General features: G+C 37.7%; 1 protein-coding gene across 3 annotated transcripts in view; it reads right to left on the bottom strand.

Annotated features, from left to right (window-relative positions):
* Positions 1-3,088: 3,088 nt before the first annotated feature.
* Positions 3,089-20,137, bottom strand: part of Cr1l (complement C3b/C4b receptor 1 like) — a 34,604-nt gene continuing 17,555 nt past the window's right edge. Inside the window, exons 6-13 of one of the 3 annotated variants that reach the window (XR_015737817.1) lie at positions 19,482-19,584; positions 18,141-18,226; positions 13,077-13,259; positions 10,638-10,661; positions 9,358-9,433; positions 6,705-6,776; positions 5,842-5,946; positions 3,089-3,214 (exon numbers count right to left, since the gene is read on the bottom strand). Coding sequence is in view for 2 of the 3 variants with exons in the window: in XM_087906007.1 (XP_087762133.1) it covers positions 3,190-3,214; positions 5,842-5,946; positions 9,358-9,433; positions 10,638-10,661; positions 13,077-13,259; positions 18,141-18,226; positions 19,482-19,584 (602 nt within the window). In the remaining variant the exon portion in view is untranslated. Of the gene's footprint in view, positions 3,215-5,841; positions 5,947-6,704; positions 6,777-7,268; positions 7,324-9,357; positions 9,434-10,637; positions 10,662-13,076; positions 13,260-18,140; positions 18,227-19,481; positions 19,585-20,137 lie in introns of those variants that run through there. The other 2 variants (XM_087906007.1, XM_087906008.1) reach the window with 2 other exon arrangements.

The raw sequence follows: 20,137 nt of genomic DNA, 5'->3' as shown, positions 1-20,137 counted from the left end.
CATGCATATGTGTATGTGCTTATGAGCACGTGTGCACACATCTTTGTGTATGTGTATGTATATGCACACATGCACAAACATACCTTTGAGGCCTGAGGTTGATATTGGGAATCTTTTTAAAAAAATGCATTTATTTTTATTCTATGAATATTTTGTCTGAATATACGTCTGTGTGCCAAGTGCATGTAGTGTTCTTGGAGGCCGAATGAAGGTGGATCCCCTGGAATTTCATCTGGAGTGACAGATGGTTGTGAGCGGAGGCACCACATGGATGCCAAGAACTGAACCCTAGGTTCTATGAAAGAGTAACAAGTGCTCTTAACCACCTATTCAGCCCCAGGAATCTTGTTCAGTTGCTCTCCCACGTTGTCTTCTGAGGCAAATTCAGAGCTCACTGTTACAGAGAGTACAGATAGTCAGTTTTCTCAACCTTCTGAGACTGGGAACCTGAATGCTGGCCCTCTTGCTCGTATGTAAGGGCTTTAACTGCTAAGCTCTCTCCTTATCCAGGGTCATTTATTTAAAAGTGTGAACATGTGATTATTAACTAGGTAAGTTCTTAACATATAATCTATAAATACGTAATAGGTTATAAACCATTGACGTTTATAAAACATACAATTCATACTCATTGTATACTCGTGATGGTTAAGGAAACTCCATTCTATACCAGGCGCCCTTCTAGTACCTGTTATCCTCTGCCCTAAATTCCTGAAAGATGAGCTCCTAGCATCCTGCACCCTCTCCAGAGTGGTGTAACTGCTGTGAGATCATTAACTGCTTGCTCTGACTTCTGTGAATGCACTGACTGCTGTGTACAGGGGAATGAGACAGCTCCTTTATTGCTATGTGCCTGGGGGAAGAAACAGATCCTCATGTAGCTGAGGAGAGTGAAACAGTCTCATAAAGCTACAAATTCCACAGGAACAAGATAATTGTGGTCTCCACCTTTAAAAACCCTTTCCTTAGCCCCTTCTGGACAGCACATGTTCTGTTTAGCTTTAAGGAGGCTGACCTGCAAGCAGCTTCAGGAAAAGTTTTATTTATAATCTGGATTGAGTCGTTAGTTCTCAACTCTGTACCATAATATTCAAATAAATTTAAACATATTAGTCTCAATTATTTATAACTTCTTTACAGGGAAAAGTTTGTAAATCAATTCTTCTAGTTTTTGTTTTTAAAGTGTTGGCATAGGTTTCCCATAGCAGCCCTGCTTAGCAGTCCACCTCAGCATTACCTCTCCTACCTGGCTCCAGCTTAGCATGTGCTGACTGATGCTTCTTAAGAGCTGTACTTTTTTAGTTAATGTATTCTGAATTTATTTAAAGGTAAGTTACTTTATGACAGTTGTTCTTTTATTTGCATGGTACAAAGAACGTTTAAAGTAGAAGAAACCCAGTGTTTAGTCTTTTCTAGATGTCCTCTCAAGTCATCTTGAGTACTTTCCATCACCATTTAAAATATTTCTAAATAAGCAAGTTTCTTCTATTCCACAGAGCAGGTGATAACTGGTATTACATATGGTTTTCTCCAATCTGTTCAGAGTGTGTTCTATTTTAAAAATGTATTATTAACGGCCATTGTTGCACAAAATAATTAATGTTTTCATATATTTTTGTATTTTTCCTAATGTTCTTTAATGAGCCCATTCCATATTATGAACATTTTAAAAGAAGAAAGGAATACTATGGACTTAAAAAGCAGAACTCTTAGACTACATCTTCAGTTTTCTGTCCACTCAGTCTTGTCCTCTTACTATATGGTTTGTGATTTAACATAAGGTAAGGGAGTGACCACCAAACAGGCAGACTAAATGCAGAACTTTGCTGGATGCTGTTGAAGCTTCATTATCCCTTAATAAAATTTCCTGCATTTCTATGAAGTAATGTCAAAAGCTTGAATCTTAGATCTTACTTCGCTGAAATGAACTGGCTTCTTAACATGGAATATCCTCTAACTTTGCAGGTTTTTTTTGCTGATTTTTGTTGTCGTTTTGTTCATTTTATCAACAAGGGACATTAAAAATTATAGGATATTTTCATTTAGATGACAGCAAGATGGATAACTGAACTATCAAGAATTCATATGCTAACAGTCAGGATGCTGGTATGACATATAAATCTAGATTCATCAAAAGTGTTTATTACCTACTTTTGTGTTTTTTTATGCAGGGCACAGGAAAGTGTGATGCAAAGGAGGAAGTGAAGTGGAAAGAAGAAATTAATGAGTACATTTCACACTTCTCCTTTTGTCAGTTAATAAACAGAGACTTGTTTTGGAAAATACACAGGTCACCTTCAGTGCACAAAGCATTTTCTTGAGTCTCTTTAGAAGTATGCTCGTAGCAGAGGTGTAAATGGTGGCTAGTCCTCTGTGAAGAAAGTTAGCTTTGGAAAGTGTGTCATTTCCTGTTTCCACCATGAAGAATAAGCAAGGGTGGCATATTCAGTACAGGGCACCTGAGTTTTTCCCTGACAAGGCTTTTCTTTCTGTCCTGAATGTTGTCCTTTAACCAGTGAACAAACCCGAGGGATCCACCAGCCCATCTGACTGCTCGCTATTCTCTTTGTCTCTCAAGACTGGTCAGCCTCACCCACTACCCACACTCCCTCACCACACAGCTGCACCTTTGACATATGCCTCCACCTTGTCACTCCCTCACTTTCACATTTGGCCCGGGCACACAGGTCTTGTCCTTAGTATAGATTCTCACTCCTTGTCTACAAAGTGTTGCAAAAAATAATTTACCTTGATGCTTTGGAAGACTGTAGTCAAGACTGACCTTGATCTGTTTATGATATGATTTTTGGTTTTTCTTTTCAGATTCAAGGTGATCCTCTTGCCTCAGGGTTATTCAGAGTGATTACAGGAGACAGGCATCACATCTGGCTCAATATATATATATAAAATATTCTGTATATTTATCATTTTAAAAAATGAGTTCATACCACTTTTTTATTTATTTATTTTGATTTTTATTTTTATTTCTGAGACAGGTAAAATGTCCTGAGTGGCCTTAAACTTGTGGCAATTCTTCTGTATCAGTCTCTCAAGTGCTGAAATTACATGTATGAACCACACATCTGGCTCTTAAAACAAAGAGTTTATTTATTTATTTTAGTTTATTTTAAAAGTGATACAAGTGACATCATTTTGTAATGTGACTATTTAGGAGGCTTCTTGGGCGAGTCAAATCCGAGCTGGGCTAGTGGAACTTGGGCAAAAAGAAAAATGGGAAAGAGTTTCATATGGGTAATCATGAATATACAAATCTAAATAAATGATATTTTGAGCATTTTATGGAATGTTTTAAAAACAATTTCCTATAAAAACAACCCCAGCTTCCAGTCTGTTATTTTCTTCTTACAGTATCATTACATTGTTTAGCCTGGAACTGATGCTGTACAACTACTCCATCATAGATTCCAACAGTAAAGGAAAACTACGCCTAAGAATCTTGGATGCATACTGCTGTCACCTCACTTTCCAATTCCCTGGTGAATTAGCCATGATGATAATAGTCATTTGAGGAGAACTGGACTGGATCATCATTAAACTTAGGGGGTAACATAAATTCTGAGTTTTTTTTTTAAAAAATGAGTATTTCATTTTCTTTTATACATAATATGGAAAAACAATCTTCAAGACAAAAAGAAAGAAGTGACTAGGAAACCAGATAATAAACAGAGGGCTTTGTAAATTCACTTCTATTATAGAAGAAAATATGAACTGTAGTTTTTTTGTTTAAAAAAATTGAGTTGCCTGTATTTACAATTCTATTGACTATAAAATGCTTTTCCTCTGTCTATTTTCCCCCTGAGGTCCTCTTCTACTGTCCCTTAGTGAATAAAGGATTTCAGACATATGCATTGGAGAAAATGCCAAATTTCAATTAATACACACTACTGTCAGAAGAAGGACAAATAAGAATTTTATTAAACGATGTGATGTTTCTGCTTGCTTATTAGGAGAGCAGGAGCAGCCCAATTCATTTCCAGAGCATAAGCTGCTATTATTTTTGGTGTGTGTGTATTGGTGGTGTGTTTGTTGAGATAGCATGTCAGGTAGCCCAAAAGACATCAATCAAACTCCATATATAACTGAAAATGACTTTGAACTCTTGATCCTTTTGCTTCTACCTTTCAAGTATAAGGACTGGAGACCTGCACAGATTGTGCTATTATTTCTGAGAATGTCCTAAGGACCTATGGACAGGATGTTCTAGGTTCCTGGGAAGTCAGTGAGCAAATGAATAGCTCTGTGTGATACAGAAATATGGAGCTGTGAATTTGTGAGAGGCCAAAGGGCTTAAATGAGGTATCTGAGCAAGCAGTAAAGATCTGAGCAATCCGTAGGACATCTACTGAATAAGGCAAGGGTAGAGGGTTGAAATTCAGGGCTTAAGGGGCCTCATCAGTAAAACATTTGTCGTCACTGTTAGATCTTTGATATACAAGTGACCATAGGGCACAAAAATGCTATGTCAGGTCACAGTGCAAAGTTTTGGTACGTGAAATTACCAATCAAAATTGTTTTTAAAAATGGGGCAAGTTTGGAAGTATCTGGGGCTTAGTAGGCCTGATTCATGGCTCACCTGCTACTAGGGTTGGAAAACAGCCACTGAGAACATGACTGGGTGAAGATGTGCAATGAGAATGGCTTAAGCAACCCAAGTGGCCAGCTGCATTTGGCCCAGATTGTGATTGGATCCCTGAAATCATTATTTGGTTCAGTGATTCACAATATTCAGTAACGTCATCATGTTGCATTAAGCTGTGGTATCAGTTCCCTTTTAATCCTAAACATTTGGCCAATATTTTCCCTATCAGGGTTTGTGGTGAGGACACACGGAAGAGGTGACTGGTGAGTTAGGGATGGAAACAGCTGCAGTGGAAGACAGAAAGAAGAGAGAGCGAAGCTAGGCAGGGGTGGAACAAGCCTTTAAGTCCACTACTTGAGAGGCAGAGATGGGCAGATCTCTGAATCTGAGGCCAGCCTGGTCTACAGAGTGAGTTCCAGAATAGCCAGGGCTAGCTACACAGAGAATCTCTGCCTTAAAAAAAACAAAAACAAAAACAAAACAAAACAAAACAAAACAAAAAATGGGAGGAGGGGGAGTGGTGTGGGACAATTCTGTATTCTGTCAATTATGTTTTAAATAAATGTTGATTGGCCAGTAGCCAAGCAGAAAGTATAGGCAGGACAACCAGACAGGCAGTAGAGGCAGACCAATGAGAACAGGAGAATTCTGGGAAGGAAGAAGCCCATTCCTCTGCAGTCCTGTCCAGACACCGAAGAAGCGGGATGTGACCTGCCCTGCTGACAAAGGTACTGAGCCATGTGGCTAACATAAATAAGAATAATGGGCTATATAAGTTATAAGAGTTAATAAGAAGCCTGAACTAATGGGCCAATCAGTTTATAACTTATGGAGACCTCTGTGTGATTTTCTTTGGGACACATGGACTGTGGGAACCGGGCAGGACAGAAACCCCAACAAGCAGGCCCTCATGTTATAGGGGAGGAGTCACAGGAAGCTAAGTGATGTACAGAAATCAGTGAAAATTAGAAATCAGGAGAGGTAAAGAGAACCACCAAGGACCCTTAAGAGATCCACATTAGTGTGTGTACCCCTAGAGATCAAGCACTTGACTTCCACAGGAAAAAGCAAAGTCTACTATTCTAACCACCTTGACAGTTACCGAACAAAATCATAAAAATGGCAACAATCCAGCTTAAGCAGTAGTTTCTAACTTCTGTGTGTAATATCCTGTTTGAACTAATTCTATTTTTGAATTTTAGTTGCTGCAAACATTTTGAACTTAGGATGTGCAAAAGTACCTGTTGTTCTCTTGACTTGCGAGCAGAGCTTCAGGGTGAATACAGCTGTCTTCTTTAGAATTTAAGTGGATACTCACTCCTTTACACTTTCCTTCTGTGGTTTTGCTAATTGGTAGGAATAAAAGGAAAACTGTATGAACCACATTACAGTTTTGAAAGTAATTAATAACTTTCACTTTGAGATTTAAGTTACTTGGATTAGGAAATACTAAATTCATTATGTCAGAAGACTTTAGCTTGTCTATATATGTGTATCCACATCTTAAACAACATATCTTAATATTTCTGAAATAATTTTGGTTAGTAAATAGGTTTACCACAAATTTTGACAACTTCACATACTAATAGCTTTTCATTGCAACCTGATATAGCATCCTTGTGCTCTGTGATCATTAGTGATGTTGGGAAGTTCATTATATTATATTATCAAAAGTAATCTAGAGACAAGACATAATAGAAGGTTATAGGAAAGTACCATCCTCTTTTTATGTAAGGCGTTTGAACATCCAAAGATTTTGGTATCTGTGAGAATTCTAGAACCAAGGGCCTTCAGATTGTGAGGAATGACTAGATGGAGTAATGTATGGAAAAAGAAACTATTTAATTACTTTTAAGATTAGTAACTATAGCAGGAGCTGGAGGTGCTGTGCACTCCCCTCTGGCCGGGCGGGTGCGCACTCACCCCAATGGGAGCTCACAAAGGCCAGCTGGACTGGGACTGATGGAGCATGTGATCAAACCGGACTCTCTGAATGTGCTCTCTGTCAATGGGGGCTGACTGAAAAGCCAAGGACAATGGCACTGGGTTTTGATTCTACTGCATGAACTGGCTTTGTGGGAGCCTGGTTTGTTTGAATGCTCACCTTTATAGACCTGGATGAAGGGGGAGGACCTTGGACTTCCCACAGGGCAGGGAATCCTGACTGCTCTTAGGACTGGAGAGGGAGGGGGGGGGGGGAAACGGAGAGAAAAGGGAGGTGGGGAGAAGGTGGAAATTTTTAATAAATAAATAAATAAAAAGAGATATAGAATTGTTAAAAAAAAGTCCAAAAAAGATTAGTAACTATATAAATAACAGCTAACATTTTCTGGCATTCATTATAAGCATAGTGCTGTGTTCAGTAAGATAGGGGCTACTATCTCACAGGCAAGGAAGATGAAGTCTGATGGTCAGTGTTTTGCTCAGGGATTCATAGCTGGTGACTGACAATGAACTAAGGTCTGACTATAAGCCACATGCTTTCACCAGAAATTTGACATCATGTCTTCTGGGGTTACTTAGCAAGTACTTTATATAACATGAATAACAGATTATTTGTGAATTAGTATTAGAATTAAGAATGAAAAATGCAGTTAGCTCACTTACCACTACTCCTCACCACTCAACTCCTCTTTACCCTCTTAGACTGAGAGAAGCACGTAAGACACAGAGGGACCATGAGTCACAGGCCACTTTCTCTAGCACATGGAAGGCCAGTGAGACTGAAGATAAAGAAGAGTGGAGAGTGGTGATATAGTAGTGAGACAAGTCATGTGGGAAAGTATGCATATGTGAAGAGTGGGCATATGTGGGGGAGCTAGGACCTGCTGGAAGAATGCTTTTCTGGTTGGTTATTAGTAGTAACACAAACACAGGAAAGTGCTTTTTTAGATAATGGCTCTAAGAGTTTTCTTACTTCAAATATTACACCAAGGAAGGTGTCAATATTTTCTCTGATTAGACAGGAAGGCCGCTTTGTATAGACCAGGCATGTTTAGAAACAACAAGAGAACAAGGCCAACAGCTCTGAATGGAGAAGTCGAAACAGTACTAAGGAAGAAATGAAAATATCCCTTAAAGAAATCTAGGAAAGCATAAACAAAAATTGAAAATGAATAAATCCACTAAAGAAAGCCAAGAAAAATCAGTTGAAAGAAATGAATAAAACTGTTCAAGACCTGAAAATGGAAACAGAAACAATTAAGACGACACAGACTGGAAGAATTCTGGAAATGAGAAATATGGATAAGTAAACAGGATCTACAGACACAAGCATCACCAACAAAATACAAGAGAAGGAAGAGAGAATACTGTGCTGAAGATTGGTGCCTTTGTGAGCGCCCAGTTTTCCTACATTTTTCCTACTATTAGGAGACAGGTAAGAGGACTGACTGCATTTATTAATTGGAAAGTTGACTCTCACTAGGTAGCAAGTAGGCTCTCCAGTCCCCAGAACTGTGAAAAATCAATGCTTATTGTCTAAGCTTCCCAATTTTGTATTTTGCTATAGTTACCCACATTTAAAGATGGTTCATTCATTAGAACAATAAACATGAACTGTGAATTTGGTTTAGGACTAGGTAAAAATGTATTCTGATTTGGTAAGGCATTACAGCCAACATGCTTTCTTTTGCAACACTCTTAATAATGGCTGACATGTTTATTCGCTTGGTAAATATTTCAAGTACACCTGTATGTCAGAGGCAGCTTTCAATGCTTTTACATTGGTAAAATTGGTAGCCTATGATGTGTGTGCCATAGAACACCCTATTCAGCTTCTGGTGCTGCGGTTACTCTATGCTGACAGATCAGCATGTGCTGCACCTCAGTCACAGTAAGATGCCAGCAGCTTCAGACCTTTAAGAAACACCTTCTGGCTGTTTTCTTTCTTCAACTTCTTCTTAAAAGGTTGTTTCTTTTTACCTTTTTTTTTTTAAAGTACTGGTGGGCTGGCATTATGGCTCAGTGAGTAAAGGTGCTTGTTGCCAAGCATGATGATCTGAGTTTGGGTCTTGGGTCTTGACTTCCACAAGTTATCCTCTGACTACCATGTTGCTGTTGTGGTGTGAGTACATGCATGCACACACACACATACATACACACACAAACATACAGAGACTGTTAACATATATATTTTTTTTGGTGTAAATATAACATTTTGTGTAACCAAGGCCACTTTCCTAATAATTACTACATCTGTCTTTATGAAGGTATATTCTATTGTGTTCTTTTAATTTGCTTTGTTTTCTAAGACAAAGAACATCGAATTTACAGATTCAGTTTTTTCCTTCATATTCTTTCTCTCTGTAAATACATATTTGCATGTGTGAGGATATATGTATATGACATAAGTGTCAGGAGTCTTCCTCTATTGCTTTCTGCATTATTCCATCAAGACAAGGCCAGTAAAACCCAGAGCAAACTTACATGGCAAGTCTGTCTAGTCAACTTGTCCCAGAAGATTTATTGTCTCTACCTTCTGAGCACTGGAATTATGGGAGGGCCACCATGTCCAGCTGGCATTTACATGGGTGCTGGGGATCCTAACTTAAGTTGTCACACTTGCAATGCAAGTGCTTTTACGGCTAAGCCACCTTCCCACACTATCTTTGTTTTGCTTTGTTTGAGCCAAGGTTTTATTCTGTGACTCAGGCCTCAAACTCGTGACTATTTTATCTAAGTCACCAGAATGTTAGGGCACAGGTGCAGACCACAGCATCCTCTGAAAGTTTTTTGGAGAATGTGACTATACTCACCCCTTTTTATATTTTTGAATCAGGCAATAGGAACCAATGATGAGTGAAATAAAGAAGACTATCCCAATGAAAATGCCTGAACAAGGAAACAAAATAATTAAATGAAAAACACAATACAGAAATTTTAAATTGTCTTAATAGCTAATCCCACTGTTGGTTACTAATGACTTATTACATGTGTCTTTACTCCAGGTTCTACTCTACCCTGGTTTTAATCTAGAACATCAGACCAATAACCACAGTACTATAGTTATGGGTGACCAGAGCATCCTATAAGCTTCTTCCCAATTGTGCTACTTGGCTCAGCATACACAGCTTACTCAGGTCTTTAATGGAAGGCATGAGACAGTCTATGCGATAGAAATCCCCTTGGTATCAAACTTTGTATGAATCCATTTGTGCTGGGTAAATGGTCAACTTGATACAGTTTAGATTCACTTGAGAAGATTGTCTCAGTGAGCAATTATCCAGCTCGGGTTGGCCTACGGGCAGGCCGAAAGTTAAATGTATTAAGGCATCATTCTCAGGCAAGGGAACAGGAGCTCTACAAAGATGGAGAAAAGTTCTTGACCGTGGATGTGAGCAGCTGCTTAAAGTTCCTGCCACCCAGACTTCCCCGTAATAATGGACAATATGCTGGAATTGTTAGCTAAAAATGAAAGCTCCTTTCTCCTCTAAGTTGTTTTTGTCATAGTATCTTATCATAGCAACAGAAATAAAGGTGAAGACAATATCCTTCTATCTCCAGACACAAGATTCACTCAGATCATGGTTTTATGATTTTAACAATACAAATTATCAGGATGACTACCCAGAAACAAATTTCTTGTACAGAGCAAAGAGGGAGTTGTCTCTCCTGCAACATTAAAATAAAGAATCGTTGACAGTGAAGAATGTTTACTCACTCAAATGATTCAAAGATAAGGTCCCTCAAGGTGCATGAGGATGTCAATGTCATGACACCCTAAACCAGTGTTTCTCACCCTTCCTAATGCTGTGACCCCTTAATACAGTTTCTCATGTATTAAATAACCATAAAATTATTTTCATTGCTATTTCATGTAACTGTAATTTTGCTACTGTTATGAATCATGATGTAAACGTCTATGTTTTCGATGCTCTTAAGTGACCCTGTGAAATGGGATCATGACCCACAGGTTGAGAACTGCTGCCATAAATTCACATTTTCATTGAACTTAAAAGGTATTTTGACTTCTTTTTACATATCACTTATTATAAGTAGATACTTACTATTCAAGCAAACCTATCACAGGACTTACCAACTATGAGAGCACTGTTTGAGTCTGAAAGAGAAACAAAGCCACAGAAATGTTACTGGCACATATGGCTACACAGCTGCTTTTGCTAGTATGGTTCATTCTGATTTTAATCTAGGAGTCTGATGCGGGAGAATTGTCTGTATTCTGTCAATCATATTTTAATAAAACGCTGATTGGCCAGGCAGGCAGTATAGGCGGGAAAACCAGACAGGAAGTAGAGGTGATGCAATGAGAACAGGAGAATTCTGGGAAGCAGGGAGGTTTCTCTGGCATTCCTGCGCAGACCACTGAAGAGGCAACATGTAAGCTGACAGCTGAAAAAGGTACCAAGCCACGTGGCTAACATAGATCAGAATAATGGGGTAGCATAAGTTATAAGAGCTAATAAGTAGCCTGACCTAATGGGCCAATCAGTTTATAACCTTATGGAGTCCTGTGTGTGATTTCTCTTTGGGATTTGCCGGCTGTGGGGTACCGGGCGGGACAGAAACCCCAACAAGCCGGCCCCCTCATGTTACAGGAGTCAGTTATTACTTTTCTAATATAAAACACCTTTGGTATCACTCCTACAATCTCATTTTATTATTTTCACTCACTGAAAATTTCTTTAATCTTTTTATTATAAAAATAATATTACTACAGAAGAAAATTTATAAAGCAATATAAAAGAAAAATATCACTCAAAAATGTTTTGGCACATTTTCATTGCATACATTTCCCACACATCTAAAGTCTTTACACAGTGAGCTGAAGTGCAAATTAATATAGAGGCAGCAAATACAATCTATCCTATAGACATATTACTGTGCTCAGTAACTTATGTATTTAAGTTGTTACAAGTTTTTGCTTTTAAACTGTTAAGAAAATTTGTATTTTCATACATTACTTCATTAACTTATACAGGTCTCTTTCCTGTTTTTTGTTTTTGTAAAAGTTTTTTCAAGTACTCAATAGCACTTTCAATATACAACAATATCATTACATTCTTGTTTGTTAAACACCATTTGCCAAAAACCCTTTTCACTGTTAATATAATGGGAGAAATTTACCTTGTTGGGTTTTTTTTGGCTATTTTTCTTCCTGTCTAATGATGTGAAAGTTTCTACATATTTATATACCAGAGTAAAAATAATATTTATACCTATTCTCAAAATCCTGTATTCTAAGATATTTTCTGCACTACTTGCTTCAGTCGCAGGGTCATGTTATATTGAACTGGATAAATGTCTTTTACCTCAGAAATGACACAGGACTTGTGAACTAGGAAGACCTATAAAGTGAGAAGACAGCAGGATACTTGTGCTTTTGAGAGATAGGTGGGCAAAACAAAACAAACAAAAAAAAACTCTAAAAAACAAAGAAAAAATGGATTCTAGAAAAGCAGTTGCACAAAAGAAAGGGATTCTGGGGCCTAATGAGAATGGACTTCGGGACACGCTTTACCTGCCACACTTTGAGCCTCACTGAGAATTCCAATGAAATCTTCTCTGAGTTTTCACACCTTCTCTGAAGGTGAACTTACTTGTCTTGAAATCAAGACAAGCTTGCATGGGTTGTAACAAGATTCGCTCTTGCCTAAGGAGGATGTAGCTGTGATCTTACTAACAGGCCACTGAGTTGGTGATATGGTAGACCTAAGACCACCAGGACATTCATGCTCTGGTATTGGTACTCAAAGGTAACTATTCTATTTTAATTACTCTCAAAATTTCCTACAGTGAGCTGTTCTAAGGCTGTAGCATCTCTACAATGTACTTTCTAATTTCCTTTTTAGGAAGACTAATGGCTGGTATCTTGTGCAATTTATCCTAAGACATAGGGACAAATACTGTTTTTTTCCCTTCTATGCTCTAATTTGTCTCTTCTCCCCTCAAAGAAGTAAGATTTCAAGGTTTGAGACGAGATGTATCGAGAGGAATGAGAGCCCAAACAAGGCTGCTTTAGTCTAGATCTCAATCCAGAGAAGTACACAAGTGGTGCAGCGTAATTCACGAGGAGTTTACCCTGGAATCTGACTTCAAGGACCTTCTAGTTGGTAGATATTTGGCCCCTTTTGTCTCCACCTCTGTGCTGGATAGCACGTGGCCAACTCAAAATGAACTCAGTGGTATTGAAGGGTTTTTTTGTTTGTTTGTTTTAACGTTACTGGACTTTTGCTTATATATTATGGTTTCTGATGTTGTGGTTTTATGGGTTTTCTGTGTGGGTATGTGTCTCTCTGTGTGTACGTGCTTTTTGTGCTTTTTCTATTGTAGATTCATACTTCAAGCAATTTTTACTAATATTCTATCTTGTATTTTAAGACAGCACATTCTTAGCTCCCTAACCTCTACACAATGTAACATCTCATCATAGTGGGCACCAGAATAGACAGGTGACTGGTCAGTCAGCGAGTGACCATGCTGGGTAGGGGTTCCAACCCCTGTATCTTGTACTTACGATATACACAGTTGGCCAGAGGAGGATCCCAGGTGGCATCTAACTGGCACTGGCTCTGAGAACTGCCATCTAGAGTATACCCATCCTTACATTCCAAGGTTACATTATCTTCATAGTAATATTTTTTCATTTTCAGCTCCTCACAGATTCCACTCATATACTCTGGGATGATACATGTCACTCCTGCAATAAGAAAAATCACAAAAAAATGTATTTTGTTGTTAATTGAAATGAAACTACTATTATAAAAACATCTGCAACCCCAAACTTTGTCATCTACAAAATGGGGCATATTTTCAATAACAAAATTATTACCACCCCTCCAAACTTAAGATTTAATTTTTTTCTGACTTCCATTTCTTGTATACAGTAAGATGGGGGCACTTCTGATTATCAGCTCTGTAGTTGGTAATATTTAGAAAGATCAAAAGTTAGGACAACTATGTTTTAGCCCTGGCTCCATGGAACCAGTATATGTTCTCATCTTAGAGACTTAACATGAAATTCTTCTAAGTGGAGAATATATGCTGACATTTTTTCTCTGGAGTAAGTGAATACTTCTGGTCTGTTTTTGTATAAAGAACCAAGAAGTTAGTAACTTGCAATTCTAATTTTAAATATCATCTTTCTATTTAATTTCCTTCATTGCATTTAACTCATCCTTGAAATTGCTTTCTTTTTCTGTCCAGCCATCAATACCTTCTTCAAACTTCAAGTAAAGTTTCCTTTTCTGTTGTAACTAAGATTTGCCCAAAATATGTTTCTCTCCATAGGTGTCAACAAGGTAAAGTGGCATCTAGTAGGTATGGTTTTCCTATATTAGAATATTTTGATTAATTTGTTAAAAGTAGCTTTCTGACCCTTCTCAAAACAGAATCTGAGTCCTGGAATGGAGCTCAGGAATATCTTCTTTGCAACAATCCAGGTGATTTTGCTACTATGACAGATGGAAACACACTGGTGGAAAGTGTGCTTTACTGGTTAAGACAAAATGAATTTTACTAATAGTATCAAAGGAGAGAGAGAGGGAGAGAGAGAGAGAGAGAGAGAGAGAGAGAGAGAGAGAGAGAGAGAGAGAGAAGACAAGCAAAGAAAAGAAAGACAGCTCCCAGAACAGTAACTGTATGCTTCCCATTGATGACAGCTGGAGAATATGGACAAAAATTTCCTAGAAAGAGATAAAAACTTTAGGTTCTATTAATTTCAACCAAAACAACTAATATGATGATAGTACCCGTGAGTGGGACATTAGTACTTTTGGATCTGTAAGGTTTTTTCTAAGATGGAACTGAGCTAACCAAATCTAGAGTTTGTTCTAAAAGACCAGAAAACAGTAGTCATAGATCACCTAGGAAGCTAATTTTTTTTTTAAACAGATTTGGAAATAGGTTTCTTTTCTTTTTTTTTTTTGAAAGCAACTATTCAGTTGCCTACCTTACACCAGGGATAGTAAGAGTCCCATTTACAAGTTTGAGGATAGGTGAAGCTTTGGTCACACAAGCACTAAATTCTAGGGAAACCTGTCTGAAATATGGACTGTAGCAAAGCAAATGTTTCTTGGTGATTCAAGGCCAATATCAATACCAAACAAATATACTATGGTGTCATCAGATAACTACAAAGATGTTTTTGTGCCAGATCAGATTATTCTAGAGCATGAGATTTGGTTTAAAAACCAAAAACAAACACATTTTATCTCACTGTAGTAATTCACAGCTGACATATTTACTGCCAGTCTTATGTGTCAGTGCACTGGTTCAATACCACAATTTCTTATGGATTGAATATTCCTATAAATTATTGCCATAAAACATACAAATAGGTAGCTAGCAATGTGTTTTAATAAATCTTACTTGAAATGGACATTTTCTAATCAAAAGGAAAATTAAAAATTTAAAAACTGGCTTGCTTTGCTTTAGGACATATAAGTAAGATAGACAAGTAATGTTTTAGACAGAAAACATGTACTTTAATCTATTTACAAATTTCCGAATCCTTGGTGTTTTTTGTAAGCATATGGTTTGGAAATAAAGGGTACTCCGTCATGTTAAAGATTGACTTACTACTCCCACTTCATTTACCATAATAAATTCTTATACAAACTTTTATTTTATCACACTTCACTATCATGCTAGTTATATACTATGATTTTTTTAAAAAAATATTTATTTTCCTGTTCTTTATTTGTTTCCCAACTGGAAAACTTACTTCATGAAAATATGGATGACTCTAACCTATTTGTTGCTCTTTCCATACATACAAAGTCCTGACACAGAAGCCTTTGTCAGCAAATGCCACAGAGTAGACAATAGGTCTAATAAATACATTAATGAGGGGATAAAAGAGCATGACAATTTAAGAGAGATCAACTCCCAATGACGAAACTAATAAATACAACAAATAGGTATAATTTCATGGACTTTTATATCACCTAGTTTCTTCCTACATATTCCCCACAAAATTCAACATCAACATACCACACGCTGATAAACCACAAACACCTACTTATAAGGCTTTTCTTGAAAATCTTCCAACAAATAAATAGTTTAGTAAAGATCTGTGGGCAACAGGGAATTCTATGAGAGAAACACACACTGGGAAAGAAAATCAGGAGTGCAATCCAGGCTGCATGGTTAAGGTATTCTTTCTACTCACATCCACACACAGGAACACTGCTGTTCATTAGATCTAAGACACAGTGACCAGTAAAGCTGCCTTTGTAGTCTTCCTATGTGTCTCCCCTCCTGCCTGGCCCCTAACTTCTCCTCCATTTCTGTTCAGAAAGGAGCAAGCCTCACATGAGTATCAACAAAGCATGGCATATCAAATTGCGGTAAGACTTACTAAGCACCTCTCCTTGTAATCTGGCTGGGCAAGGCAATCCAGTATGAGGAATAGGTTCCTAAGAGGCAGCCAAAGCATTAGAGACAGCCCTGCTCTTATTATTAGGAGTTGCAGTAAACCCAGCTAAACAACTGACACATATTTGTAGAGAACCTAGGTTGGTCTAACTCATACAGGCTCCCTGGTTGTTGGCTCAGACTCTGTGAATTCCTGAGTCAGGTCACTTGTTTCTGTGGGATTTCTTGTGATGCCCTTGACCCCTCTGCACCCTACAATCGTTCTTCTGTCTCTTCAGCAGGATTCCCCAAGCTCAACCTAATGTTTGTCTGTGGATCTCTGCATCTGTTCCCATCAGTTACTGGATGAAGGCTCTCTGGTGACAACTGGGGTAGTCAACAATCTGATCATAGGAGATGGCCAGTACGCTAAGTATCCACTATTGCTAGGAGTCATCCTTGTTTCAGTCTTTACCAGCAACTGGGGGAAACAGTAGAGAAGAGTGCTGGCAGATCTTTATCCTCAGAGGAGCTAACATTCTTAGGGCATATTTCTAAAATGCATTCCATGTATACTAAACATCTTAAAGGAATGAGATCTTTCCTTAATGACTCACTGCTGTCAACCATCAGTCTCATTATTACAGTAGTTTCACAGTGAGTAGAAAAAAACAGGAAATATGTCAGAGTTTTAGTGCATGGTGGTAAAAGAGCCATTCGTCATACTGCTTCCATGGACAGCTTCCTGGGTAGCAAAGATCTCACACACACACACATACACACACACTCATATACATATATATGTACAAATATGGTATGTTGTGGAAAGCATCATAAGATGCTCAAGTAGATTTCTAGCTACTAAAGACTGGTTGATTTATTCATTTTTTTAAAACTCGAGGACAATTTTTTTAGATTTAAAAAAAAAATCCAGAACATGCAAGCTGTAAATGTCAGCAGCTGCATGGAAGAAGATGGAGATGCAAAGGGGGGAGAATGAATGAAAAAGAAAACACCTTAGGCTGTCTGAGTTAAGCAAGCATGAAAATCGGCCACAAGACAGACTCCAGTCTCACGGCGAGGAGGGAAATTACACACAAAATGAGTACAAAAAATTAGGAAAGCAATAGAAAGAAAAAGAAGAAAAGTCATGCTTTTTCAAGTATTTCAGAGAAGCAGACAACTTATGAAGTGTACGTCTATGGCCTATAAGAGACTTAAAATTTACTGTTAAAAACAAAACCCACTGGGACTGGAAAAACAGATCCGTGGTTATGAGCTCTGACTACTCTTCCACGGGACCTGGGTTATATTCCCAACACTCACGCAGTGGCTTAAAACCATCTGTGATTCCAACCTTAGTGAATCTGATACCCTTTTCTGGCCTCTATGGCAACAGGCATACACACAATGCACAGACATACATGCGGGCAAAACACCCATACACATAAAATAAATATTTTAAAAGTGTTGGCAAAACTTTGGAAAATTTTTATAGAACAAGTAACAAGTAGGAGAAATAAGCAGTGATTTTGTACAAGAGCTTTTCTTTTTAATATTATTTCTTAATATTTCAGCATATTTTATATGCTGACATGTAGACTTTATGAATGTTACCTTGCCTATTCAGTCTGATGTGGTTTACCTAATTTTCCTCATTCTCATTTCCTCTGATCTATTACCTATTATCTCATGTATTAACTCCATAGTATTTAATTTGTTTCTTGTTCATCTTCCTACTTAAATACATATAATATGGAGTCAGAAAATTAGCTCATCTTGATCAGCATTATAATTCCAGTGCAGGTGAAAATAAAGCACATAATTTTTGCTCAATAATTGATTAAGTGGACATTTGTTTTATATATGCATATTACCAAATAAATATGAATAAGTGATTGCATATTGATGGCAGAACATAAAAGAAAAACACAAGGAAGCAAGAAGGGGAGGAAAGAGAAGAGAAACTTGTCAAAGTCTTTCTTGTCCTAGTAGCAAATTACACAGGAAATATCACACATCAACACAAAATTCAGAATGATGGAAGCTAATCAAAGAGTTTCCAAAGCAAGGAGAAAACAAAAACAAAATTTTATTAAAGTAATCAACTTCTGTCAGTAAGTCGGACTAGCATATAGAAGAAATACTGAAAAGGAGGATTATGGGTTAAAATACAAGAAGTTAGGGAGAGCAACTACATTAAAGTATTGCTGTATATACTCACGTTCACACACAGGAACACTGCTATTCCAAATACTGTCCCTTCCGGCCAGAATACAGTAACTAGCAGAATTGCCTTTTAATTTAAACCTAAGGAAGAAAATGGTAGTGTATTGTAAAATGATTTGGCCAGAGTAATACTCATTTTCCAGGTCTAGTCAAAAAAGCATCTGAGGATTTTAAGGAAATGGAACCAGGAGGTGGAAAGGGTGTGTAGATGCTAAGTCACTTAACTACCACAGCTTCCAACAGGTGTGTAAAACAGAACTGCAAGGCAAAGAGACTTGTCTTATAAAGAAGTCCTAGCGTAAACTAAAGAAAGCAGTCAGGGCACAGCCAGATCCTGGACCCTTACTCAGCACTGATCATGCTCAAAGGAATCCAGTACTGTTCACTGTCACAGCTGCAAACACAGACTGCTAACGCAACTCCTTGCCAACTCGGGCACTGGGAAAGCTGAGTTAACTGGTAGGAAATAGAGACTGTTCTTATGTCTGTTTCTGCTATTATTGTCTAGGAAGCTCACTACAGCATGTTGGCCCACTGAAGAATAAGTTACACTTATTTTTCTCAGTAATTCAGAGAAGCAGGCGTCTTTTAAGTACAGGTCTTCTTTTGTTTGTTTTTGTTTCTGTTTCTTGGTCTTTCCTTTTAAAGCACTGGGACTGGAGAGAAAAATGGAAAGAGGAAAGGAGCCAACTTTTGTATAAAGCCATCCAAAATTCTCAAAGGATGTTTAAACTCTTATGTCCTTCTAAGTCTTATTTGGTCCTGGTACTTGGTGTTGCCAAGGATTCTGTGAAGCGCTGGAGAGCAAGTTCTCTGTTGTTGAGGATTGGCAGTTTGACAGAGGCATGTCTGCTGTGAAGAATGTTTATGACCTAACCTAAAATAATAACATTGGATGCTATGCTCCCATATCAGAGTCCACAGCCTGTTGCTGGTCTAATGACACATGACTGGGCTTTAAAACACTGCACCTTATTTTTTGTTTCTCTTATAAATTCTATTAATAAAGCATTATTTTTTCCTAAAACATTGCTAAATACATTGTTATGTGTATATGCTTTTGTAACATATAATTTCCCTCAAAATTACTAGCATTATTTTCTATGTAGGAAATGAGTTTTTTCACTTAGTGCATTACCTATATATTTAAAACCAGTAGATACACTTGTTTTTGAATCTGTCATTTAATAAACGCCCCAGTTTTTCCTTCATATCTCCTTTTATGAATTCCACAAGTCACCAGTTTTTCCTATAAACAATATCAGAAGCTGTCTTCCCCACACCAACCTTCCCATACTTCAGAAACCTCAGACAGACTGGGCCTGCTTACACTTACCCTTTATTACAAACGAAGGACACTTTAGCCCCAATTTGAAGGTTTAGTGGAAATAGTACATTCCCATTAGGAAGCTGGTCCAGGAAAGGACCACAGGATTTCACTGGAGAAAAAGAGTCAAACAGAAATAATAGCAGTGTGTGAAAAATAAAAACACAAGCCATGAATATCAAAGCAGATGACAGTCCAGAGACCTGCACATGTGGAGCCACAGGACTCTAACGTATAGCCTGTTCATAGTGCTATAGCAGACACTGTGACTATATCTGATAAAGCGTGTTTATTGTTTTTTCTCTAAGATGTACACTAAGGTTAAAACATTCCCAATTTCTTTTCTGTTTTGTTTTTCAAGACAGGGTTTCTTTGTGTAGCTTTGGCTGTTGAACTAGCTCTGTTGGCCAGGCTAGCCTTGAACTTTAGAATATTGGTCTAGAAAAATGACTTTCTTAAGGATTTCCAAATATTTTTTATGTTATAATAATTGCTTTGAGGGCTCGTCTTTCAAGAGTTTCCCTTGACTAATACATGAGCTGTGATAGTTAAAGAATAGGCTGGTTAAATTTCTATTGATTCTCAGTTTCATACTATATATTGCCTTTTGATTCTTATGGGTAAAAACATGAACACTATAATTTCTTTTCTCTAGGACAGTGGTT

Source organism: Myodes glareolus, chromosome 5 (assembly GCF_982192425.1).
Source record: "Myodes glareolus chromosome 5, mMyoGla1.1, whole genome shotgun sequence".
Lineage (NCBI taxonomy): Eukaryota > Metazoa > Chordata > Mammalia > Rodentia > Cricetidae > Myodes > Myodes glareolus.
This window is presented reverse-complemented; position numbering and strand designations above follow the sequence as displayed.